A 26,530-nucleotide genomic window follows, 5' to 3' on the forward strand; every position below is an offset into this window, starting at 1 on the left:
TGGGAGGAGGCAGTCAACCTCTAAGCCCAAGGCCTGGACCTGCTGTTAAGAAGGCAATGTTCCCTGTCACGCCTTTCTGTCTCTTTTGGACTCTTGGGGTGTGAGCTGTTGTATTACCCCCTGAAGTGCTGTGTACTTGGCTCACATCTAGCTTTGTAGCAACCAGCTGGGGTTGGTAGCAAGAAACCTCCTGTCTCAGGCACCAGCAACAACATCAGGAATAGTGGAAAACGGAGAGAGGTGGTGAGTGTTAAAGAATTCTTCTTTCTTTCTTATGTATTTTGGTAATGACTTTGGCACTGAAAATCACTAAGATAATGACACTGAAACGTCCACTGAAGCAAGATTTAGCAGTGTCTACTCCAGAGCTTTTGTCAGTATGGAAATGTCAGAAAACATTATATTCAGAAGAGAAATTGCAAGTATAGACCTGACAAAGTAAATTTTGAGCCGTGTACTCAAGTGTAATGCTTGAAACGTATTCCAAATTGGCAAGTTGCAACAAATCATGGAACAGAACCAGTGCTCCAAAAAACGGATGGAGCCAATGTTGAAATCTGAATAATCACAACTACATTTTCATAGTAATTTAAAAGGAAGAAGCATTGGCAGAAATTCATGAATAATTTACATATAAGAATTTAGCAATCTGTGGTGAATAGAAAAATAAATGGCAAAGCCAATAAATAAATGATTATTCTGAATTACTTGCTCTGCCCTGATGTTTGCTAAGAAGTGTCTTTTTCGGACCTTCTTAAAATGCTGCATTTAAATTCCTGCTTCTCAGGTAAATGGTGCCCTAAAGGAGTAGCAGAAACTTATGTATTTGCCAGAGGATTTAAAAAATAAATAAAAGCAAAAAGTAAATATGAATCTATAATGTAGGCTGTTTTATGGGAGGAACATATAAAAAATCTCATTTGACATGCAGCAGCTGCAGTGAGAAATGTTAGAATTTATATATATCTATAATAGTGAGCTATGCACTGCATTAGATTTTTATTAATTATGTATAAAGTTTTAAGATTTATGGTGGAAGTAATATCTGAAAAGAGAAACCCATAATTCCCTTCTGTGCCTTTGGGAATGCGGAATTATTTTAATAAGCAAGAAATTAATTTACAGAGCACCACTATTTGTTTCTGCATAGAAGGTATATTGGATCCATTAAAAAATATATATTGTTTATCTATGATTTTTTTTTAATGGAATTTTGATGCTTTTGTACTTTTTGTAAATCTCTTTAATCTCACTGTTTTTAAATACTCAAATACTCTTCCCAAGACACCTCTAAAGTACTACTATGCATTAGTTTATTGGGGGCACTCTTCATAATGCATCTTTCAGACCTGTGGCAACAAACTTTTTGACCCAACTTTTCTTTGGTATTTGAAAATAGTGTTGTATCACTTATACAAACTGGAGAAGAAGGAGTGTCTGCTTGTGAGGAGACTAATCCATTTAAAATAAATAATGCCTAGCTGGGAATTGGAATAAGACCCTGGCATTTGGAGCTGCTTTGATGAGCCCTCTAACCAGTACCATCACATCTGTGTTCTCTCTCCTTTGCTGTCATGGTGGTGAATGATTGAGTTAATAAAAAATATGTCCAAATTCATTTTATCTTATTCCTCATGATGAAAGGCACTTGGTACCCTGTTTCCAAATATTACTATCTAGTTACTCTCCATATCCAACATTTGGTATGGCTCAGGTTGGTACTGCTGAATTTCAAACATCCTTATTTAATCCTAAGTACCAATTTTAGCATCCCAGTGTAACATTTCAATATTTTATATACGTGCTTGCCCTTGAGATGAACTTTCTCAGGTAGTTACTATAGCTGTGCCTGATTTCTGTGGGTCATAGTGTGTATTTTGAACAAATGAATTTTCAATACTGGTAGCCAAAATCCATTTCAGTGTGAGTAAAACACTGACTGCTTCTGTACAAGAAGACAATGAAATAAATTTAACATGCCTCTGGAAGGCTTTGCTGTTTCTGAGAGTGACAGTCTTTGTAGCACTATTGTCAAACTGTTCTAGCAGATGGTAGTTAATTTTGAGCCTTTTCTACAAATGCTTACCAACTATCCTTGAAGTTCTGGGTTTCTCCCCAGACAAACTTGAATGGTTTTGTCAAAATGTCTGCTATTCTTCTGGGGTGCACAGCTTCACCAACTGTGCTGATTCAGATCATTATGTGTGAGGAGCATCCTACAGATCCAAGGCCAGATGGCAGATCCCTGTGGTTGAGAAGGTCACTATCAGTTCTTGTGTTGGCCTAAAATAGGCTGGTGATGTGACCTCACATGCTCAGTTCTCAGTTTCAGAGCCTAGGGCTCCTCATTCGACAACTTCTGCAGAGAAGTATTCTCTTCTGTTGGAGCTGGGATTTGTCTATGATGACTGTTCAGTGTGTAGGAAATGGGTAGCAGCTTTGTGTTTTTGCCAGTCCAGGATTCAGCTCGCTGTCTATAATTTAGTCTTCTGTGAAAGCTTCCATAGTGAAGAATGTACTCGTTCTAGACTTGTCTGGCAAAACTTCAAAATATTAATGAACTTGTAGCAGGGCTGCACTAAATCTGGATTTGTTTAGCCTTCAGCTTTGCAAGGAAAATTTTAATAATGAGGTTTGGGAAACAAAGGTCTCGGAGGTGATGATTAAGAGCTTACATTCCTAAAATAATAGAAGATGAACAACTTAAAAGCATGATGTTAACAGTGCACCTATATCATTCTACATTGAAATATAATAGCAGGCATTGTCCATAAAATAATATCTCATTAGTTTCAAGAAAGAAGGAGTTTACCATAATAGAATATTTATGCTAAGCAGTTGGGGTCTGGGGAGGAGAGTGAAAGTTGTCTAGGAGGCTGAATACACAAAGCCTTTGGCTTGAAAACTAATTTTATTTGTAGTTAATATTCATTGGTGCAAGTTCTAGTCTATTGTTAAATGATTCTAGTGAATAATTACATCCATTACTTTGAAATGTTTAAGACAAGTGCGGAGTTTTAAAACCAATCCTTGTTACTGGAATCATCACCAAAGCCGCATTGTGGAAACCATGTTGACACTACAGTTTGATCACTGTCTGCAGGGCTCTCAATATGTACTCAGAACTGCTTCTTTGCATCGTATTTACATGCATTATGTAACCTCATTTTCATGGGAACTGTAAGAAAGTGTATGGCATTTCTGTATTCTCATTTCCCTGGGATTTGTCAGCTCTTGAATGTGACCCATCTGTTGATGAGTGAATGACAACTGTTTATTCCAGAATAAAGCATGTGCTAAAATGCAAACATGCAGCCTCCAGAAGCACTGAACTAAGTTTAATTAGCTGTAGCACTCATTTAAACTTCAAACTATGAAGTTAACTCACTTGTTTTTTGCTGGATGCGTGCTAGTCTGGGCAGCCGATGATATTATACTTGTTGCTAGATTATGAGAAGGCATTTCTGATAACCTTTCTGTTCCTAAATCTGTAAATGTCTCATATGCACTCTCTGATACGGCATAATTATTTATGTTCTCAGATAGAAATACTATGAAGTTGCTAAGGATCCATGTGTAAAAATATATTACACCGTGTGAATAGAAAACTTTTGGCAAATCACATTTACTAAATGAATTCTCAGTTTATCACAGTTTTAGCCATGGGCAAAGTGCAACACAAATGAGATATATCAGTGTTTAGAAGGATGGCACTTTATTGTGTCACAAGAGAATAACGCTTTGGAAGAAGAGATGAGCTGGAAAAAGGCACAGACTTAGTGATTTTTAAGGAGTTTTAAACCAGAAGCAAAGTAAAGATTGACTTGCCATTTTTAACCTGTTAAGTATTGTAATCATTACAGTTTTGCTAATATGAAAGAAAAGAGACAGTTATTCAAACAGATATGCTAACATTTCCGCATTTTAGCACTACTAAGGCAGTAGTTGAGAAAATCTATATCATTAATTCCCAGTGAAGTCATCAGAGTATTTGCAGTGTATATTGAATATATATCAGGCCTATGAGAAGATGAGAAATGGTGCATTTCTCATCTATTAGTCTTGGAAAAAAAGGAAGTATGTTAAATATTAGATTTTATAATATGAATGAAACGAGTAAACATAAACCTGGCTCTGAATGACTGGCAACTTTTGTTGTGTTGACAACTACACTTGCTACATGGAGCTCGCATTGTTGTAGAATAACTGTATAATTTATGACATCTAGGAGAGTACTTAACATGTTAATAACAATTTAGTTGTATGTTGATTAGCATGTCACTAGTGTAACTGCTGTGCTGTGGGCTAGCATCTTGGCTGATCTGTCTCCAGTGTGATTGGTGTATGAAAATAAATGTGACACTGATAACAAATATAAGAAATATTATTCACTAAAGGTATTCCATTCTCTTTAATCTCTCCACTAGAGATGTTCTGTTTTCCTTTCTAGCATAATGCTTTTGTTCAAACTGTCCCATTGTGGGTGTTCATATCTGGAATGCTGGCTCAGATAGCTATTCATTACACCTTTTTTTTTTGTTGACTATAGACTTTAGAATAATGAAAATTTCTATTGATTGGTTGCAGCTTTCTGCAGAAACTGTAGGCTATTGGCCTAATCCATACCTTTGAAGCTGACAAAAAGAATTGGAATCAAACACTACATTAATTTAAACCTTAGCCTGTGGTTGCACTGATGCCAACTGTGTGCTGGCAACACTGTGGACACATTTACATGAAAGTGTATATTCACATTTGGAAACCTGCAAGCAGCCAAAGGAGGGAAGTGCTCAGTATATCTTTGAAGTGTAGAATTTTCTTAAGTAATTAACATGTTTTCAATGACTTTTGCTTCATATACAGTACCTCTTCCTTAAATGTGAGCCTCCATGTAGCAGTACCATCCTTTGAAGAAGCAAACATAAACAGCAATATCACCTGGCTCATCAAATATTTTTTATTGAGTTTTACACATTGTTTGTTTTTCTTATTATTGTTTTTTTCTTTTTACTTCATTATTAAAGACAAGCAGAAACCTCAGTAGCCTGATGATCTTTCCTGGGTTTATCTAGGTAAACAAATTTCAGGTTCCTTTAAATGATCTTGACTGACAGAATTTACTTCCCCTCAGGTCAGTTCCTTTGTGCAAGATGCCAAAGATTGTCTTTCTTTAAAGTATAAAAGCCTGTGTTTGATGTGAATAGAAACTGTTCTGGGAATGACTGTGTAGAGCAAGATTACATGCTGCAATTTTAATTACATTGTTCTCAGCAGTGCTACTTGTCTGATCTTAGTGTGAGAGTCAAAATTCAAACCAAGGTTATTTGGTTCTGTAGCTGTTAGTCAAGCTCTGGTATTGTTTGAAAGAGATAATGATAAATTGAGCAAGTTTAAAATCCAGCAGAGTTTTGCGAGCTGGCTTTCCTGCTTAATCCATAGAAGTTTTTTACTTTACAGACTGCAATTAGGAGGTTGATTTTCTGTGGGTTATAGAATGTTTTCTGTGTTGGAATTGTGTTGATACATGAATAAAATAAAAGTTTATAACTTTGCAAACTTACATGTAATGCAGATTTTTGAAGGTATCTCGAAAGTTATTCATAAACTTTGACCAAGGATTTTATTTCAAAAACAGAGTTTTTAGACTGATGGCTGAAAAGGAGCATAGGTCTACTTGTGCATTTTGTGGAGCCATATGGAAAATTAATATTCCTACTGGTAGCTCTGTAAAAATAAAATTAAGAGAACTCACTGGAGAGAACTCAGTTAAAAGCACTGAGAGAAATGTCTCACTCAGGATCATTGATGGAGAAGAAAAGGAGATGAAAGGTGTACCCCTAGATACAGGAGGTACTTTGTTTCATTTTATCATTGGGAATGTTGAACTATTCACTGATTTAATGAACATTTTCAGGCGTGGATTACTCATTCAGCAGCTGGATAAATAGGCCAGCAACCTACAGCATCCATTTTGAAAGGAAAATATTACACAGTGGATTTATTACTCACTCTTATTTCCTTTTATGTATTGTAAATGATGTGTCATTCCCTATTTCAGAAACAAACTCCTACCACTGAGTGCTATTTGGAAGTTAGTTGCACAAGGCACAAGTTGAAAGCTTTGTTTCTGAGGACTCCTTTTAAGAAAACATTATTGCACATCAATAAAGACTTTTATTGTGATTATGATTCCAGAAGGGCAGTTGTATATAGATGTCCATGAATTTATGTTTCTGTAATGTTTCCTAAAGTGTACTGACCAATAATTTTGCTTCTTAATCTTAAATTAAGACTTGAATTTAGTCTTGAAATTCCATACTTGAGTCTTGATGTTGGGAAACAGTCTGTTGAATTATAGATTAGATAGAATTCACACAGAAGGTGAAACCAAGAGCCAAGATTGAGAAGATGGAGTCAATGCTGCTTCTAGACAGTATCTCTGGGTAACATATGAAAAGCATTTTGTGTTGGTAGCTTGTTTAATGGAAAGCTCCTGCACTTTGACTTTGTCTTACTGTACTGCTAGCGTAAGAGAGGCTGTCAGATTGACTGTAGGATGAAAACCAGTAATTTCTTCTATCCTCAAATCACCAAGGTATTCTTATTTCCTACTGAAGGAGCAGATAAGCAGTCATTCTCCAATGAGAACAGATATTTCATTTCTGACCTTCAGTAAGCTTCTTACTTATGGCCTAAACTTCAGCCAAATGTAAATATCTGTATGATTTAGTGAATCTACTGTTCATTTAATTGTACACCAGAATTTCAAGTGGTTAACTTAATGCTCATAGAAAACCAGTCTTAGTGAAAAATGAAGAAAAACGTGCTACAAAAATAAATAAAAAAGAAAAGAAAAACAAAAGGAGAGGAGAAGAAGTTAGAACAGGTCACATTAAGAAATGACACATCACTGTAATTGTAACAAACTGACCTTCAAGACAGTTTTACTTGTGAACTTAGAGGAAAAAACACCATGGCTCTCAGTTAATTGCCTAGTTAAATGAAAATCTTTACTAAATAAATTTGTGGCTTTGGAGACATTTTAAAAACATGCTGGCGTAAATAAGGCACTTTTGTGCTGCTTGGTGCTGTAGTTATTTCCTGCACTTGTTACTTTTCGTTTGCTTTTTGACATCTGCCGGCAGCAATTTATTTACATAGTAAAATCTCCTGGGACCCTGCTTCTTCTGCTGGGTATAACCTCAGCTGATTTCTTTTTAATAAATTACTTATATCAAGCAACTTGTTTTGGGTAGCATTTACGGTGACTGCTCAAAGATCAGATCTGTGTTTGTGCAGAAGCCAAGCAAATGCATGGTTGGGAATATGCTGCCTCTTGAAGTCTTATTCATCCAGGATTGAAGGGAAATAATGCATTATATCCCACTGGGAAGTCCTGTATGAACTCAGACCTTCTATCTTACTCTGCTCTAGGATACAATTAATTTTGCACTGACAAAGTTCTTGCAGTAATTTGTAGAACCACAACATATTGAATGCATTTGAATGCATTTGATTCTGTCTGCTTGTGTCTTGGAATCAGCCTGTGAAAATGTTGTGAGAATCTAAAATTAATTTGATTATATGTTCTCCTGGGACTCTTAGCAAAATGTTATGTTAGTCTGCAGAAATGGAAAAGTATGGATCATTTGCATTGTGATGGGAAACATTTTCATTCAAACTAACAAAGTTTAAAAGAGTCTTTTCTACATATCCCTTCTGGATTCAGGCTCGTTTAGACTGTTCAGAATCAACACTGCTAACACTGAAATGTCATATTCCCCCATAGATGAGATAGCTCCTTTGAGACTGGCTACACAAATACATTATCACTGTCTGCATTTCCAAAAGGACAACTCCATTTAAACTGAGCTACGTGTTGTGCTCAGAACATCAATGACAGTGTTACAACATCTGAAGTTTTGATTTTTATTTTTTTCTTCAAACAAAGTCGCTAATATCACATTTTTATTGAAAAAGTAATTTTTCCCCAGGGCTTAAAGCAGAAGTTATAGTATCACCATGACTTTATAATGCAGCCACTGACCTAAGCGATCAGTCAATAACATGCCTACATTGTAATAAATAAGTTGAGATAACTTCCAGTTGACAATAATTACAGTTCCTTCTGCTTGATTAGATTTTTGCCCTAAGTGAGACAACAGGCAACAAAAGGATATATGAAGATACCACGTAATGTGAGCTGGCACAGAGTGCCTTCAGTCATGAGCGTTCTGTATTTTCTCATTTCAAGCAGTCAAAGACTGCTGATGGAGTCCTGTTTTGGAAAGGAATTTGCTGAGAAACTTGAGACGCAATTGAGGGATCCTTCTGTTCGGAAGGAAGAAAAGAGCAAGCATAAGGCAAGATAAACAGAGACATGTAGTTGCCAAAAAAAGCAGGAATGTTTGACTTTGTTAGAGCCACTTTCTTTGCATAGTGCTCTGTGAAAATACTCGTGGAACTCCCAACCAACATAACTTCTGGTTATCATCAGACTGTTCACCTCTAGCTCAGGGTACCTGATGCCATAGCAATACCTAGCTGAGTGGTGGTGTGATGTGCTCGGTAGGAGAAGAGAGCTGGGTGAGATATGCAAAGACATCAGAATGCAGCACCAGTATAACAGGAGGTAAGCACAGATGGAGCAGAGAGTTGCTGAGGTGGTTCTTTAGTGAGAAGGTAGTTGTCCATTCTGGAATCACACATAATACCCATTACATAAAGGCAGAGGAAACCTTTAGTCTGTTATCACCTATGGCTCAATTGAAGTGCATGAGAGAATTTCAAAGCATTAATGATTTTTCCAGCTCTGCAAAGACTGTTGGTGGTGGCCAGGTAACACGGGAGAGGGACCAGTGTGTTTATTCCTATCTAAAATGTTGCATTTTTCATTGGCTGTGGCTGGCTTCTGGGTGAGATCCCACCCCTTGGGGGGAAGCTTATCTAATATCTGTGCTGTATTCTTCTCCTCACATATTTTTACAGTGCCAAAAAACACTGTTACTATTGATAGCTGCAGTACATACGGTTGAAAGGATATTCTCTGAAGGGCAGATAGGTACAGTCTGGTGCCCGCCAGATGAACTACTGGCCTAATTTGCAGATTTTAACAGGAATATGCTCAGATCTCATCCTCATACAGAAATTGCATGGAGATGTTTGTCAGTTTAGGTAATTTGTTTTTTGTAGACAAAATAAATGTGTGCAAAGATCAAGTCTATTGTTTAGTTCTTGTTCTTCCAAAGAAGCTGAATATAGATGTGCATTTGTGTGTTCAGCAATCCTTAAAATATTCTGGTGAACATTGTACTGTTGTTTATATCTCCACAGTTTTTGACTATCTATATGCTAAATAAGTCATTGTTATAATTTATTTCAAAGGGCACATAAAGATACATAGAACAGAATCATAAACATGCAATAGAAGATAATAGCCCACCACTGTTTGATGGATTTTTTGAGATCATTCTGTAACAATTCAGTTATATAACCAGAATTTAACATTGAACTGTTAAAAAATAGCAAAAAGAATTTTCATAAAATTCAGTAAGATTTTTTGTGTGTGCGAAGAAATCTTGCAGTCTTGCTTGCAGCTTTTCTAAGGCACAATTTTATTTCTAGAACACTTTTAGATATGAAATATTTGAACTCACATTTGAAAGAAAAAAAGCCTCGAGTTTCTAAAATTTGATCTTTGCTCAGTTTTTTGTTCCTTTTTTGTTTCCTTCTTTATTTTCCAATTAAAAATATGTATCACTGTGGTGGCCCTTGCTAAACGTGCCAGAGATTGGAAGATGGATATAAGGGCTGATAAAAAACTGTCATATGCTCTGCTTTCCAGTGTAAGTTTGGAATTGGTCACCCAATGAATTCCTCAGGCCCAGGCACAATTCCTGCTGTCTGTTACTTTTCGGCTTAGAATTCAGTTTAGAGAAACTGCCTTCATAGAACATAAATCAGAAGAGAGATTTTTTAAAGTGAACTTGCAGCTTTTCCATTATAGGTTTTTATAGCTTGGAAGAAAACTCTACTGTTTCTTGCTCCCAAAACACGGTTGTGGAGTCAAAGCAGTCACTTCCTAGCTGTGTTTCTATGCCATTCATTCCCTGTTTCCATCTCTCTGCATGTGTTCTAATTGCCTTATGCCCTAAAAAGTTATTTTCCTTCAAAAGATTGGAATTAAGTGTTGACTGTGTCATTTCTGGGATTTAGTTTGCCATTTTTGTTTGCACTGTTTATTGCTAACAAGAGCCATGGTAGGTCATGGCAGTTTGTGAGTTTTTATATACTCCAGCACTCAGAAGTATTTCTATTTCCTTCAACCATCACTTTTCTCTATGTAGCTAATGAAGATCAACTGTCTGTTTAATAGTTTCTGTCTAACTTTTGTATTTTGCTAATATCTTTGATCACGGAAGACTTTTCAGCCCAGACGAGGGTTCCCTGCTGGGCTGGAATGTTAACTTGCCTTTGTGCAGCTGTAACATACTTTTATCACTCTCTAGACCTTTCTCAGCTACAGCTTTCTGTAGTAGAAAACGACTCATCATTTCAATTTGATCTGAAGTTATGTCTTAAAATAGATTAGAAAAGAACAATGTAGGATAAAATAATGTTGAGCCTATAAACCCCACTGATTTGAACAAGGCTAGACTGTATTTACAAACAGGATCCTAACGTTCATTGACATAATGATTAAGAATCTGTGTTTGGTATGCATTTTCAATGTGAAATTTCCTCACTTAAAGACCTGTTTTGTTACTAGCCATCATTAGCTAACATAAAAATTCGTGTGCATATATTGAGAGACATACAGAGTAAGTTCTGTGTGTTTATAGATAAATGTGTGTATTTGATATTCAAAATACCTCTGTAGAGATTTTGTCAGAGAGAAAATTACGGATTCTGTATTTCTGTTGAAAACAAATTAAACTTCTGAGAGTCAAATTAAACTTTGAAAAAAAAAGACTTTGAAAGAGGAATAAATCAGTTTAATGTGCATTTGGATATAAGAAATCTATTTTGGCGTTTTTTCTTCTTACATAGTTTACAAGAGAGGTCCAACTGTTAATCTTTCAATATTTTAAAATGGTGCTCTTTAAAACGTTTGCAGTTGTACAGAAGCCTATGTGGCACATCATGACAACAGTATAGGATGTACTGAAAGATCAATACTGGGAACTTGAAATTTCTTGCTGAGATCTTTTAAAGGTAGTATTTCAAATTACAGCTTTGGTTTTTCACCATTACAATATGGATTTGTGGTCTTACAGAAGAACCCTCTTTGTAGTTGTCTTGATTCTGATAAAGTCGGTGATCAAAGTGAAAAAAATACTCTGAACATCTCACATGCTTTCTTACAGAAAGCAGTAGAAGTCTAGTACAGGAGGCTGAGAAATGAACAGAGAGAGATGAGTGACATGAATGTTGTTTTTCATTGGGAGATGCTTGGCAGTATTTTCATTTTGCTTGTATGGAGTTTTGGAGCCTGTCTCTTACCATATGGCATATTAAGCACAATAAAGATGTTCATTTGGCAGCTGGAGCATGACTAGCAACATCAGAAGAGTCATATATGCATCAATAAATTAAGAATTCTGCCTTCATGTAAATAAACATTAGATCATTTCTTTTAATTGCCTATTGAGTTCTTGACAATGAGACACAGTCACTTTGTAGTCATCTGCTACAGCATTTCCAAAATTCTAGTTTATGACTATAGCTGAACAGCTCCTATTATTATTTTTTTGCCCTTCTGCAGCACCTGGAGCACCAACCATAAATAATTTTTCTTCAAGTGCTCTACAGACGCAGAGGAAGCAAGCGGTCTTTGCTCTGGAGAGCCTACAGTCTAGCTAAACTTCTTAAGCTCTAACACCAAGTGAGTGTGTAAGAGGATGTGGGAAGATTTAGTGCATGTGGATGTTCAACAGGTTACTGTTCATCCAATCCGTTATACTGCAGATGGGTAGTATGAATAATGTCAGTCATCTGTCCCATGGCTTTCCTCATACCTAATCTCTGTGAGAAGCACACGAACATTACAAACATAATACATCATAAATATATGTCATCATGGTTGTCAGACAGCAAAATGTTATATACTGGGAGACAACATTTTCGTGTTAGACTGCCAGATGGTTTTGTTTCCTCTTTCCCCTTAGCAGACTCCTTAGAGCAAATCCATCCAACTGACACAGACTTTGGCAACTACTTTTAGTTTTTGTTATTTGGGCACTGTTTAAATATTAATCTGAAAAGTTCTTATAAAGACAACTGTTTGTAATGGCATGTTTTATTTCTGAAAAGAGAAATACAATAGCAACTTAGATCACACTTTGTCTCAGTGGAGCTCTCTGAGATGTTTCCTTTCTTCTTCCATGTGCTTGTTCATGTTGGTTTCAGAATATCTCAGCCCATGCTCAAGTTTCCATCAGTCCTAGGAGAGATTCTAGGCTCTTTACAGCATCAAAGCTAGCTCAGCACTCACCTAGCTGGAATAGTAGGATACAGTGATTAGAATCTGAGCTAGCTACTAAAGCTGAAGGTCCACAGATCTTACTCGGGTGTCTGGCAGGGCAGGGAAGTGTGGTTGGTGTCAGGACTAGCTCCACAGGCCACGTAGCTGGTACTGGAGCTTGGTGCAGACAGCTCGTGTACAATTTTGGGTATCTTCATTGGCTTTTTCCCAGAATCAGCATGAGTTTAAGGATGCAGGTTTTCCTGGCGAGGGGCACTGTGAGAATCATTTGGAATTTAATACAACCTCCTGTGATGTTCCCTGGTAATCCTGATCCAGAAGGCATCATTGCTTTCATAAAGTTCTCATTTGCCTCTCACTTCAGAATAGAGATTTTATCTAAGGCTACATTTCTTTTCAACTCTCATAATAATTTAACAGTTTGCTTCGACTTCATCTCTGTTGGCCCCTGGTCCACGTAATCTTCAGTGTTCTCTATCCTTATGATCACTTCATCTCCTTCCATCCACTTCTAATTTCTCTCCTACATATCACTATTTCTTATAGCCCTTTCATTTTCTTTCCTTCTCCTTGCTACTAACCTTGTCAAATACCTTCATTTCTGTGGTAGATTTGGGAATTGAAAGCATCAGTGCTTTTGGATGAAATATGGTAAGAAAAGTCTCTCACTTTTAAGCAAGTTTGCTTCTGCTCTTTGTTGGAAAAAGTGCAGAGTTTCATAAAGCAGGACCAACATATGAGCAGATATAGAAGGTCTGAGAATTCCAAATTCATAACTCCAAGTGGATGTAAAATATACATTCAACTACCTCTTCTAATTCCATGTGTCAGCTCTGCATGTGGCCTTTGAATTTCCACAATGCATGCAGATGGCAGCAACGCAAGCACCTCAAGAAATGTGATGCTGAGCAGCAAGGTGGGAGAGGTGTGTTCCCAGCAGCCTCACCCCACCTGTAGGAAAACAGAGAATGGCTGCTTTCTGAATGTGTCTTGTGCTATTTGGCCATACTATCACTCCAAACTCTGACATTTGGTTTTAAATTGTTACTCTGTCATAGTTGTTAGGCCTTCTATTCTTTTATTTAAGCTTTCCTGAGAGACATCTTATTCTAGACGTGATGAATTTGTCTAATAGAGATGCCAAATCTTCCAGTTGTGTGCTATTAATAGACCACTAGGTCACTAGCAGCTTTGGACTGTGAGAAATACAGGCTGATTCAGTATGACAAGGTACCTGCCAAAGGCACTGTGCTGTTGTTTTTTAAAGGGTGGAGAAGAATAAGTTAAATGAGAATCCACTCATAATTCATCAAGACTGTAATCTATACAGTGATTAGCATAGAGAATTTCAATTTCCCACGTTTGTGGTAACAGGGAAATTTTGTCTTTTAGTGGGCTGATAGCTTTAGGAGATTACAGAGAATCTGTTAAATGCCTGTCATATCACTGACATCAGCTGCAAGGGGTGGTTTAACACCAGGGAGGCCTTGCCAACAAAGAACCTTCCATCAAAATCCTTCTGGTTTCTTTTTTTATTTATAATCTCTCTTGCTTTCAGCAAAATTCAATGAAGTGGCAAATGTGTGGCCATCCATATGAGAACGTCTGTGTTTTACCTCTAGGATTTGGCCAAGCTGTGAGAGAATCTAGGATTTACTTTTTTTTCCCTTTAAAAATACCGATCAGACAGAACAAGATAATCCATACAATGAATTCAAAAAATTACTAAAAGTGCTTTGTTTTCAGTAAAAATATTGTCTTTGATCATCTCTAGTCTGTATCCCTGTCTGTAAGGCAGCTTTTAAAGGCGCAATGGAATCGAAATGTAAAACCAAAATAGCAGGAGCATACAGATAAGCAAAATTCCACAGCACAGTAACTTGAGGAACAGGTATGAAATATAGAACAGGTTGTCTAGGGAAAAAAAAAAAAAGCAGCACACATGTAAATATGTCATTCAGATGTCAAAACAGGAAAAGTTTGCTTAGAAATCAGAAGTTTGTGAAGACCTCTTAATCATATGGCTGTAATTACACCAGTAATGTTTATGGCAGGGTTTTGAGCAAAGTAAATCTACTGGGCTGAGAAGGAACATGAGGCAGTGTCACATCTTTATCTTTAGGGATGTTTTTCTCTCTCTGTTGGCTTTCATAAATATTTTAAGTACTTCATATAAAGTGAAACGGTTTTTGAAAGCTGCTTTTTAAATAAGAGTTCTTCTTGGGTATATTGGTAGTGCAGCTCATGCATCACTCTACAGGTGGTTAATAAGAATAGTAAGAAATACAATAATTTGTTTTTTTAATTATGTAACACTTTTGCAGTACAATGTGAAATTGCATATTTTGCAAACTGCCAACAGCAAAACTAAAGAAAAATACATTGGATGTCTGAAACCACTTGGGCAGCAGAAGAGCCTTTACATCTCACTTGTGAATGGGGAGAATAGCAAGGCCTCTATTGCTGTTGCCCAGTTTGTAGAATTAGGTGTGCATTTTGTGCTTTTGAGTGATCAGAAAATGTTCATGTCTGATGTGAGTTTATTTCCTCCTTCCCCAGTTAGTATGGCTAAAATCTCCTCATCCTTCTGAAACTGCATATTCATAAGATTGCCTATGAAATATTATAGCCATACAAATATAATGTTTGAAACTATTCCCTTAGATTGGAGCTATTTCTCTGTGAGATCTGTACGTAAGCCAACTACATGAAAACTTCTGAAGTCTGTATTCCAAAGTGCATACTTAAACTTAGATTTTCTCATTTTTCTTTTTATTTCTTTTCTTCCCCAGTGGTGTTTGATGACTGCAAGGGGAATAACAAATTGAACTTCGAAGTTTCTAACCCAGACTTTAAGGTGGAACACGACGGGTCTTTAGTTGCACTGAAGAATGTATCAGAAGCTGGCAGAGCCTTGTTTGTCCACGCACGATCTGAGCATGCTGAGGATATGGCAGAAATTTTGATTGTTGGAGCTAATGAGAAGCACGGTGCATTAAAGGTAAGATAAATACAAAAGACTAAAAGAAAGAAGATGCTGCTAGGTACTTACATGTGCCATCTAAGACTACAAGCAGATTGAATCTGTTAGCAGAGAGATCAAAATTCCATTCAGGTATTGCTGTAACAATTTAGCACTTAGTTCAACATAATAGAGTATAATTTTTCCAGATTTTGAAAGACGTATTACATCTTCAGGTGTAAATACTAAATATTCATACAGAATTGACTTAAATGAGAGAGCCTAAGTATCAAAATTGGTAAGTTCTTCTGTTAAGCCAGATAACCACTTTGGCAATAACTACAGATGGAAAAGTCATACTCAAAATATTTAAATTAGAATTTACCACTTCATATTTGTTGTAAGTCTTAAGGACATGGAAATCAGTTCTATGCTGTGGCAGTTAAATTTTCATACAGGTCTGCTTATCTGATGCCATTACATGTTATACTACATCAACTTCTGCATGCAAATCCCAATCCATATTTACTCTCTGTCAGTACGTCTATCTGCACTGTTGAGTTTGTTCTACTTAGCAGAAATGCTAAGTCACAGCTTGAAGCAGTGATTGAACACCTGGTGGGAAGGCAGGGCCAACCCAGGGGAACTCAGGTGCATGGAAGGGGTGGAGCCAGGATCCACTTCTTCCCAGACCTCATTTAAAAGTTGGCAGTGGAGGCAAGGGTATTTTGCTGGAGATCCTACCCTACCTGAGGCCTTCTAAGGGTAAGCAGATTGTTTTCCTTTGTTTCTGTGCTCGGGACTGTTGGATTTGAGCATATCCTCACTTGCTGCAGCCTAGGACTTTGCAGCCTCAATGTCATTGCTGCACTTTCCATGGCATTAAAGCATTACATCTGCTCTGCCCACTTATTTCTGTATCCATTTTTTTTCCAGTTTGGAATTTCAGCGTTATACCAACCATATAGTTTGGGGAAAAGTGCTTCACAAATTGTTTGAGATGTTTACTCCGTGCCCATGAGAGTAACAGAAAGGGATGCAAGGTAGCCTTTATTTCTGTATCCTGGCATTTAGTAAAGAGGCAGGCAAGACAGTGATTTCCTATACAATTAAATCTAGTACTGCTGTAGACCTATAATTCTAAGGAATCAAGAAGCCGTGATGAGAATCACTTACCTGTTTTATTTTGGTATTTAGACTTTCAGCTGTCAAAGTTTTCATTGTGTTTCTAACAGTAGCTTAGCATAACTTAAGTTTTTCATTAAAAAAAACTTAGCTTTAAGGGAAAGAGTGAACAAACTTCTGAAAGTCTGTGGCTGAGGAAAAGGTTTTGATCTGTGCTTTAAGTAGCACGAGATGTGAATGTAGATTGCTAGCAGGGGAAAAGTATCAGAATGTGTAACTGTGCAGAGAGCTGATCAGAACACTGAGAGGGAATTTAATTTTATTTAAATATGCTGTATCTTCAGAAAGTTCAATTTTAACAAAGTCATACTTGAGAGATTCTTATGTGTCAGAGCTTTGGGTTCAGGACTACGCACCATCAAACTCAGAGTACAAAAAGTAACTCAGATGACCCAGGTATTTAGCTGTCCTTGGTCTCAAACTAGCAAGACATGTTCCTTTTGGTGCATTCACAAGAATTTGATAACGATTTTGATTTAACTCTAGGTTTTGAAAGCTTAGGAGCTGTTTTAATATGGTGATTATCATTCTCCAGTTGAAAGTTACTGAATCCACAGAGACGTTTGAAACATCCCAACTGGAAGGCTGGTGTTAAACTTAATGGGATTGGTTTCTTTATGAAGATCTGATTCTCTGAGAATCATATTCTAATGCTGTTATACTGATTTACTTAGAGAAGCAACTCTTCCCTGCCTTTTTAAGGGGCATATTCTGTGGAAGTTACGATCTTGGGATAGTTTTGCCACCTGAGCAGAAATTAACAAATGTGCATTTGTGCCGACTACAACGGAGCTTTATTAGTGGTCTTTTCTCTTTATATCCTATTCAGATTCTGGACAGTATTTTCTAAAATGTTCTATTAATATCTAGTGTTGAAACTTATCAGACTATCTGTGTTCAGAAGCCAACTCCTAGGTTTTGTTACAACCACTCTGTATTGCTTCAGAGAGAGAAGACCAGTCTGGACCTGACACATTCTGCTCCTTGCCAGTCTTCCCTCACAGGTGGTTATGCAAAGCAACCTCATAACATCATCTCTACCTGTATTCACCAGTTCTTTGAGTTTTGAAATTCAGCTCATAACTGAATTTGGCATGTTGATCCTTGGTGTGTGCAGTGCCTTTGGGATTTAGATGATGCATTACTGTGAGCTGGAAAATCCATGTAATGAGGATCAACACTTCTTCAAGATGATATAAATGTCTTGGGGCTGGTTGTCCTACTTGACCTCAGCTAGTATTCTATAGCTCTTAAATATTTTTATCAACTATTTCAGCTATTATTTGCCTATTTTAAACATAGCAGACAGCCTTGTCTTTCTGTTTGTCATACCTCAGAAAGATATACAGCATCCTATCTGGTGTGACTTTTCTGATAAATTGGAATTGAATCCTCTACTTTTGCGGGCTGAATATGTAAGCATGGAAACAGCAGAACAGCTCCATCTGTTAAGGCAAGGAGCCTTGGCTAAGAAGTGCTCAGATGGAGCCCTAATATGTCAGTATGGTCTTGTAGGGTTATGATGATCACATGCCAGAGCGTTGCTCAGCATTCAGTACTTAAAGTACCTTGTTTAATTAAGGGTTAATCATAGAATCAAAGGATGGCTTGGGTTGGAAGGTACCTCAAGGGTCATCAAGCTCCAACCCCCCCCGTCATATGCAGGGCCACCAACCTATATATCTAATACTGGACCAAGCTGCCCAGTGCCCCATCCAACCTGGCCTTGAACACTTCCAGGGATGGGGCATCCACAACTTCTCTGGGCAAGTTATTAAGGAGTTAGTATATATTTCCCTATTGCTGGCAACTGACAGTTCTTTACTGAAAGCATGTGCCCTACATCTGTGAAATCCCATTGTTAATGTTGTTAATATTAGATTCCCAACATGTTTGGAAATGACTGATGATAATGATCTCTAATGTGCTGATATGCAGACTGAGCCTGGAAGAAGATAGTGTAATTCCTGAAACTTTGGAGGGTGATTACTACCAAACATACTTGAGAGGAATATCAGAAGTATTTAAAGCTTAAAAAGAGCAGAAAGCTATTGGTATTCTGGTGGTTGGAGGTATATGATTATTTCCTGCTGAAGATGTGGGAAGATTCTAGATGGCCTCACTGATCAGTCGTAAGTGATTAAGTACCTCCAAGGCTCTGATACAGTCAGTGGCTGTTAGAGTACCACTTGCGGTATAATTCTGCTTTTTGAGTCTAAAGGTCATGTTTCCTTACTCTTCTGCCAGAGACATATGAGCTCTGCAGAGCCTGCAGCTTTCCATCATAGGATGGCCAGGACTGGTATATGAGGAGATGGATGGTTCCTCAGCATCATCAGCCTACTTGGCTGTTGCTCTCTGATCACAGAATGTTGTACAGCTAGTGACAGAAGAGCTGGAGTCCTGTATGTTAGATTTGTCAGACGTGGGATATGAGTGCACAGAAGAGTTGCCATGGGCACATGGAGGGTGCAGCATTATAGGGTGGTGTTACTTTTTAGGTAAGTGTATGTATGTACACTTGATACAAACCCATGGGCAGCCAGAGTGCTGTGTGACAGTGGAAGGAATGAAGTTCGCTTACTTTCAGCTTAGGGCAGCGCTGATGAGGCATATGGCTGTGCTTATGCTCTACTTTGCCTCATGTTTGCTTAATTATCTTTCACATGGTCAGGACTTGACTGCTTGTGATATTAAATAAATATACGTGGAAATGTTTTAATTCACCCAGGAGTCCTAAAAATGAACTTTAGGCTCATTCTAAATAATTCATGGAACTGCTAGGGATCTCTAATGGAAAAATAAATCACTCATGGAACCCTAGTAAGGAACAAACTGACAGAATTGATGAGTGGCAATAATTCAAAATTATGCCTCATTGAGTGCCTGGTTTGTTTTAAAGGACTGGTAGAGGGAAATTTCATCACATCTGAGCATTTGACCAGACATTAGCGAAAGCATTTCTTTGTTTATTTTAAAAGTCTGCTTTTGTGAAGGACAAGATATAGCTAAACTGCTTTTAGAGGCCCATTAAAAAATGGTGCATTGAAGAACGCAGCTAGCTGGGAATTGAATTGTGTTCTCCAAGGCTAAATAAAATGGGTATTTCTTAGTCCTGCTCCTGCTTTATAATCTAATGCTGGTTTTAATAACTAAACTCCTAGTAGACTTTTTGCTAAAAGAAATCCTTAGGAAACAATTTTTCTCTACAGATGAGCTTTTTTTCTGTGTGGTGGCAAATGCAGCCTTTATTTTCCACAGCAAAGAGAATTATTTGGAACTTCTATTTGTTACAGCATCACAGACACTGTGTGAGGGGAGTTAGATATTAAGACTCTGGCACCAAAGCAGATAAGAGGACAGGCAGATATTCAGAAATTCCAGGCTGGTAGTAACTTCACTGTATGGTGCTCAGCAGTCTTCCATACAGAAGGATGAAATGATTAAATTAGAAACTGTCAAACCCTCAGGACGCTTTTCAGGCACTAGATGGAAAAGGAAAAGAAGAGATAAGAGGGAGGAGCGCTCCCTGAGACAGCATGTTGTAGATGAGGAAAGTTTAAAATTGTCTCCAGCTCACATTGAAGGAAATGAGGTTGCTGGAGTCCTGCTACTCTGTCCAATCCACTGTGTAACAGCCAGGGGCTGGTCAGATAGGCTGCTCTGCATTTCCTTCTCTCAAAGTATTGTTTTCCCAATGTCAGTTCCACACTTTATTATAGAGAGGATGGGAGATCCAACCTGGTCTGGAGCTTGCCCTGCTGCTTTGCAGGCCTGAATTCCTTCTTCTATTAAATCACTGCCTTAATGCTGTGCCTCTATTTCCTAAAGTATCAAGTAGGTATAATGAAACTAAACTCCTTGGATTTAAATGCTAGTGTTTCTTATTTATGCCTTACTTCTCTGTTTTATCCTTGAAGTATGGAGATTGCAAATTTTATTGATATGAGATAAAAAGTACCCAGAGCCTTAAATCCTACATGCATAGCTTTCTGCCTTAGAACAGATGAGAAAGGATCAATAATCTTATTATGATTCTCTTGCAGAAAAAATACTTGCGCAAGGAAGTGAGTGGTTGAGTTTTGTAATCTGGCAGTTCAATAATTCATTTGGAAAGTAAGATCAAGAATCAACCTCTCTGATATAGCAAGCAATTGTTCCAATTAATGTATGCTAACATTTTTCCAGTTTAGAATAGAGTTCCAAATAAGCTGCAAATGACTGTGCAAAAGCATGAAGATGGAATCTCATATGAGATATTGACAAGCAGTCTAGAAGAGTTCGGTATTATTAGATTTGCATATAGCAGTTGCTACAAAAAGTAATGCATTGCATAAATAAAATACCGTGTTCTGCTTTTCATTTTAAGGCACAAAATGAAGTAAGTCACAGAGGTATATCAATATGTCATACCTATGAATTATTATGCTGATCAAAACAGCATGTAAAATAGAATTACTTCCAGAGAATCTGTGGAGATGCTTCCCCTTTGGACATGTTGGTTTCCCTTAGGCATATAAACATGAGTTTTCTTAAAGAGCAAACAAAGAAAAATGTCTAAATGTCTCTTCTTGTTCTTATGCTCAGTTGCCAGAAAACAACATAGTAATCTTCCCCTATTAGTTGTGAAATGAACAACTTTCTATTACTTCTGCTCTTTATAACACTGCAAACACTGATTGACTTGGACTTCATGCATTAAAATCCTAGCTGTAAGTGACTTTAGGATATAACACCTGCGGGTTGATGAAATCTTGGTAAATGTCTCTTCCCCATGTTAATCATCAGTGGAAGGATGCAATGCTACAGTGCACGTTTCACAGAATACATCTTAATTAATGTCAATGAAAGCAAGATCTTGTTCTCATCAATGGGTCATTCTTTAGTATCTCTTAGCTGCCTTTTTTTTTTTTTCTATATTTTTATGAAAAGCCTCCACTTGCTGTTTGGAAACAACTCCCTTTATTATAGTAAATCTCCTTCACCAGTGAAATAAGCTATTTTCTATAAAAATTCCAGTCACTTTATTTCCCTTTCTATCCTTCAGTCTGATCCAGAACCCCCTGAAGTAATCAGATTCCAGCAGGGTTTAGGTCAAACCCAGAAAGCAGGAGTTCTGCCTGGCAGTGCCATACAGATGTGATTCCTGTACCTCTTCCCCAGGGCGCTGCAAGCTGACTCTCCAGATGCCATGGTGGAGTGCACAGGGTTATGGCTTTTCACATGCAGCCACGCTTCCCCTTTGCTCAGCTCTACAGCAAAGCCTTGCTTTTATTGCTGGGCTGGTGCTTTCCCTCAGGCCTGCACTGAATTTATCCTTCCAACTTAACTCTGCAAATTCCTACCACCAAAGAAATGCAGTTTTCATATATGCTGGCTTTGGAGTTTGCTCTGACAAAGATCCATTTATCTGAGAATTATCTTAGTGCCAAGAGTTGTGGCAGTTGCCATAGCAACAATTACATATTGTGTTGAATACTAGAGTAAAAACTGTAAGAACCATGAGCCACTGGTGGTTTTCATTAATGTAACGTTCCCTATTTGGTCAAAGTGTGTCTTCTAAGTTTATTCATTGTGTGCATAAATGCTTGGGTCAAATGTGTAGCCTAGCTTTCCTTCCCTTTCCCTCAGTGCACAGCTTCAGCATGTAAATGAGATGTACTTGGTTATTTAAGGAGAGAAAAATGGTCTTATAGACTGGAACCATGAATAATTGACTGTGAAACAAGAAGGTGTTAGCTTCTGTGAATGTTCAGTGCTTTCCTCTTTGAGTAATTTTCATTCAGATTCTACACAAACTGGGGAAGTATTTATCCTGGAAAAAGAACTTTGTGCTTTCCAGTAGCAAACACAGCTAAGACAAGTATAGAACAGGTCTAACAGGGAATCCAGGGTGAAATGAGATGGTGTTTTGAGCCAACTGCAATCTTTGTTAACGAGTCTAAATTAGTCACTCATAAAAATATCAAGCAAAAATATTTTAAATGAGCATTTTTCAATTAAAAAAACCTTACCACTTCAATTCAATGCTGACAGAACTAATGATTTTCATTTAGACTTTCTGTTCTCTCTGCAGTAACAGGTATCATCCACAGGTTTGTTTTACTATTGTTTGCTGTGCATCTGGCATAAATATAAGGTTTCTCTGGAAGCTCGGGACCAAATGCAGTTCTGGAAAGCAACCAATTTTTATTCTATTTTCTTTTAAAACACACTTGGGTCTTATCCTTCATCCACAAGGCTTAATGGCAAAACATCCATAAATCTCACAGTGAGATTTTTTGAAAGTTACTTAAGTCTTCTAGCTGAATTAAAATTCACCCCAGCACAGAATACTAAGAAAAACCTATCTACTTCTTACCACTAAAACATTTTCCTGAAAGCTTGAATGGTAGATGAGTTGTGTGAAGACCTTTTGAATTGAATTATCATTTTTTTATGATCTAGGATGCTAACTGTGCTTTATCCATTAAAAAAAAAAAAATCCACTAAATTTTGTGGAAGAGTGATAAATCACCCTGCACTGATACAGTGTTTTTTTTTTTTTTTTTTTCAAGCTTGACTCGGAACTGTAGCTTGAAAGTATTTTCATGATATGGAGAAACTGCACTTATACTGTGTGGTAATTTCTCAAAACTACTGATGAAATTGTGGAAGAATTGTACTACAGATGTGGGAACATTTGAAGGAAGCATTTAGAAAAGGTTTAAATTTAAAATTCATTGTAGTAAATGAGCGTATAAGAGGGAAGGCAACAGGCTAAACATGATTTAGTAAAACATTAAGTAAGATCATAAAGGATAAGTAAATGTCTCATAGATATGTAATACTTACATTTGTAAAATGACTTTCTTTTTGTAGAGTCCTTAAAGTGTAACCACTGAGTACCCAGAGAATGTGTGCGTAAGAATACACAAATCATTAAAAATAGCAAATATAATAAAGAAGTATTTGCATACATGTATAGAGACACTTGCATAGGTAATTGTACTATTAATGCATATTTCATGAAGCTTTTTTCACATCAGGGTAAGAATAGAGCCATTTTTAAAACAAGTTTCTGAAAAGGGCATGGTGATTTCCATGTCATACAGAAATTGACATTATCCCTAATGTCCTCAAATCCATGATGAATAAAAGTGTTACAGAAGCCAGAAGAACCTGTGAGACTTCTGGTACACAAGAGAACATCTCCATTTCTTCCGTGTTCTTTCACTCATCGTGAAGGAATTAAGTCAATATATGACAGCTATCCCAGTTTCACCAGTGATACCTCAGATTTATTAAGGAATGGAAGCAATTCTGAGTGAAAATCAAATTAAGCTGTGTTCAAACCTGAACTGAAGGTATATTTATATGTCAGAGATGCAAAATATAGCTGTTGTTCTCCCACTATAATCTTTTCTAGCAGCTCACAGAAACAGGGTGGATTTGAAAGTGAGCCATAATAGGAGAAATTATTCACATGTAAAAAATGATCTTAGAAATTTCTCTCCATCATAGACATCCATAATCATCCCTAATGATTGCCCCAACAGTTCCATGCTGATTTTCACAAATGTGAAGGAACATTTATTATGTTTATTATAGTAACACCTATCTCAGCACACATCTTAAGCATTTAATGGAGCATTATGGGATAAAAATTTACACTTGTCCTCCCTCATTAATTTATTCTGCCATTGCAAGGACAGATGTCTCCTTTTATACCTGAAATTCCTTATATGTTGATCATTGTAATTCTGTTGGTTTGAAGAACAATTCTTTGTCTTATTTTATGGTTAGTTTTCTCATATCCCTAGAATAACTTGGCAGGTTAAAGAACTCAGCGTAAGAATGACAGAGTTGAAGCTTAATGTTATCTCTGTATAATAAACATCTCTGTTAATATGTGGAGTCATCTTGGAGTTATTAATCATTCAGCTTCTCACTTACTTCACCACCAAATCAAGCTGAATAATGTTTGAATTAAGCAGTTGATCCATCTTAGAAAAAAATAGTTTTCCTTGTTACATATTTATCTTCTCCTCTTACTGAGGGAGTATATAGGGAGAGTAATCAAAGAAGAAGGTGGAAGGGCAAGCAGTTCCATTTCTCCAGGGAAGTTGTGGATGCCCATCCCTAGAGGCATTCGAGGCCAGGCTGGAGGGGCATCCTGGTCTACTAAGTGGCAACCAGCACACAGCAGATGGGTTGGAGTTGGGTGATCTTCAAGGTCCCTTCCAACTGAAGTCATTCTGTGATCCTGTGAAGTGGCCAGTTGTCCTGCTACGGCCAGAAACTGGTTGCTGCAAATACTTCTGCTGCTGCTGAAGTTGCTCTGAGTACTTTATTCTATTGAAAATAACTGATAGACAACCATGCTGATTGGTAAGGGTAGATGGAGTCAGCTTTCTAGCAGAACCTGGCTACGAATGTTTGCTGCATAAAGTAAGCAAGAAATTTGCTGGGGAGCGATGAGAATAAATTTGTTAAAATATTTCTAGTAACTGTTCTGATAAAATGGTTTGATCTAAGTTTTAGCAATGGAAAATCATTTAGACACCAGCTGTTCAAACTACTACAAGGAACAGATATGCTTTAGTCTATCTGCTAGTCAGCAAACACCCTTGTGGTTGATGGTGCTCAATATTTACTGAATCACTTGGCATATGTTTGAACTGAAGAGAAATTATCTCAATCCTTTTGTCTTTTGTTTCTTTTCTATCTTTAGAATTAGAGTGTGGTTTTGGGAAAAATAAATCACGGCTGTAGAATATGCAACTTTCTAAGATAAGATACTGTAAATCTTTTAAAAGGAGAGAAAGATCTAGCTCTAAGAATACTAGCTTTATAGTTATATAAATATGTATCTCCTAATCACCCAGAAGAAAGATGAATGAATATGTTTTTTAATCTCTGAATGACTGTATGAAACTGCCGTTCTCAAATGTTGGCATATTGGTTTTTTTGGTGTAAAGATATAAAGGGTGATCCTGTGTGGTACTGGAGTGTCCTATGTGATGCTCAAAACTTCCTATGTGCATTGACTGTAGGGTACATTAGTATCACCTTGACATAGTCTTGACCTTCCTAAGAAAGAAATGTGAGAAAGAAATTTGATACTGATTGTGCTCTGAATGCTTTAAATAAAAGACTGGATCAAAGTGCAAAGGATTTCCTTCAGACACAACAGTGTAGTGATAAAATAGCTCCCTTGAGTGCAGGCACTGGAGTGCTCTCTTGAGGTATAATAATTTGGTTCAGATCTTTGAACTCACTGACAAAGCTTAGAGTAAATTCAAAATTCCTGATTAGCTGAAATATATCACGCATTATAGTTTGTTCTCTGCACAGGATGAATATTCTCGTATCTTTGACTTTCTTTTCCTAAGGTTAAATAAGTCAGCCACTTCTACTTGAAAGGAGATTCATGGCTGCTGAAACGTATTTGTGATAGACAAAACCCCTGTTGGGACCAGGTGTACTCTGTGATTGTGCTCCAGCATGGCAGCATCTGGCAACAAGAGTATTCAGACTGGGTATTTTGCTCTTGTTGTGCTCTCTGTAGAAAGCTGTAAACGCTTGCCATAGATTAAGGTGATTATTTCACTGATGTCCCATCTTTGATTTGATACGCGATTCCTACCAGCCTTTTGCAGCAGGATTTCTTGCAGGATTAAAAACTAAGTTGAATGCCTGGTTAGGAAATGGGTGGTTTGTTAATAGTTTTTGTACTGGCTCAAAGAGATATTATTAATTATAGACTTCTCATTTACTGCCATCAATCATATCCAAAACCCAACCTTAATACTGAGAGGTTTATGGAGAATGTTTGCATGTATTTGATTTCTAGCTACATGCATGGAAACATAGCAGAAGTTAGGAGTATATACATGGTATAAGTGGTATTTTTTTTT

The 26,530-nt window shown here is 37.2% G+C and overlaps 1 protein-coding gene across 4 annotated transcripts in view; it reads left to right on the forward strand.

Annotated features, from left to right (window-relative positions):
• CDH13 (cadherin 13) overlaps window positions 1-26,530 on the forward strand; it is a 431,693-nt gene that overhangs the window by 132,104 nt on the left and 273,059 nt on the right. For all 4 annotated transcript variants that reach the window (XM_010718092.4, XM_010718093.4, XM_085235261.1 and 1 more), the window contains exon 3: window positions 15,277-15,485. In XM_010718092.4, the coding sequence (XP_010716394.1) occupies window positions 15,277-15,485 (209 nt within the window). The remainder of the gene's footprint in view (window positions 1-15,276; window positions 15,486-26,530) is intronic.

The sequence above is a fragment of the Meleagris gallopavo genome, chromosome 13 (genome assembly GCF_905368555.1).
Source record: "Meleagris gallopavo chromosome 13, MGAL_WU_HG_1.1, whole genome shotgun sequence".
NCBI classification, from domain to species: domain Eukaryota; kingdom Metazoa; phylum Chordata; class Aves; order Galliformes; family Phasianidae; genus Meleagris; species Meleagris gallopavo.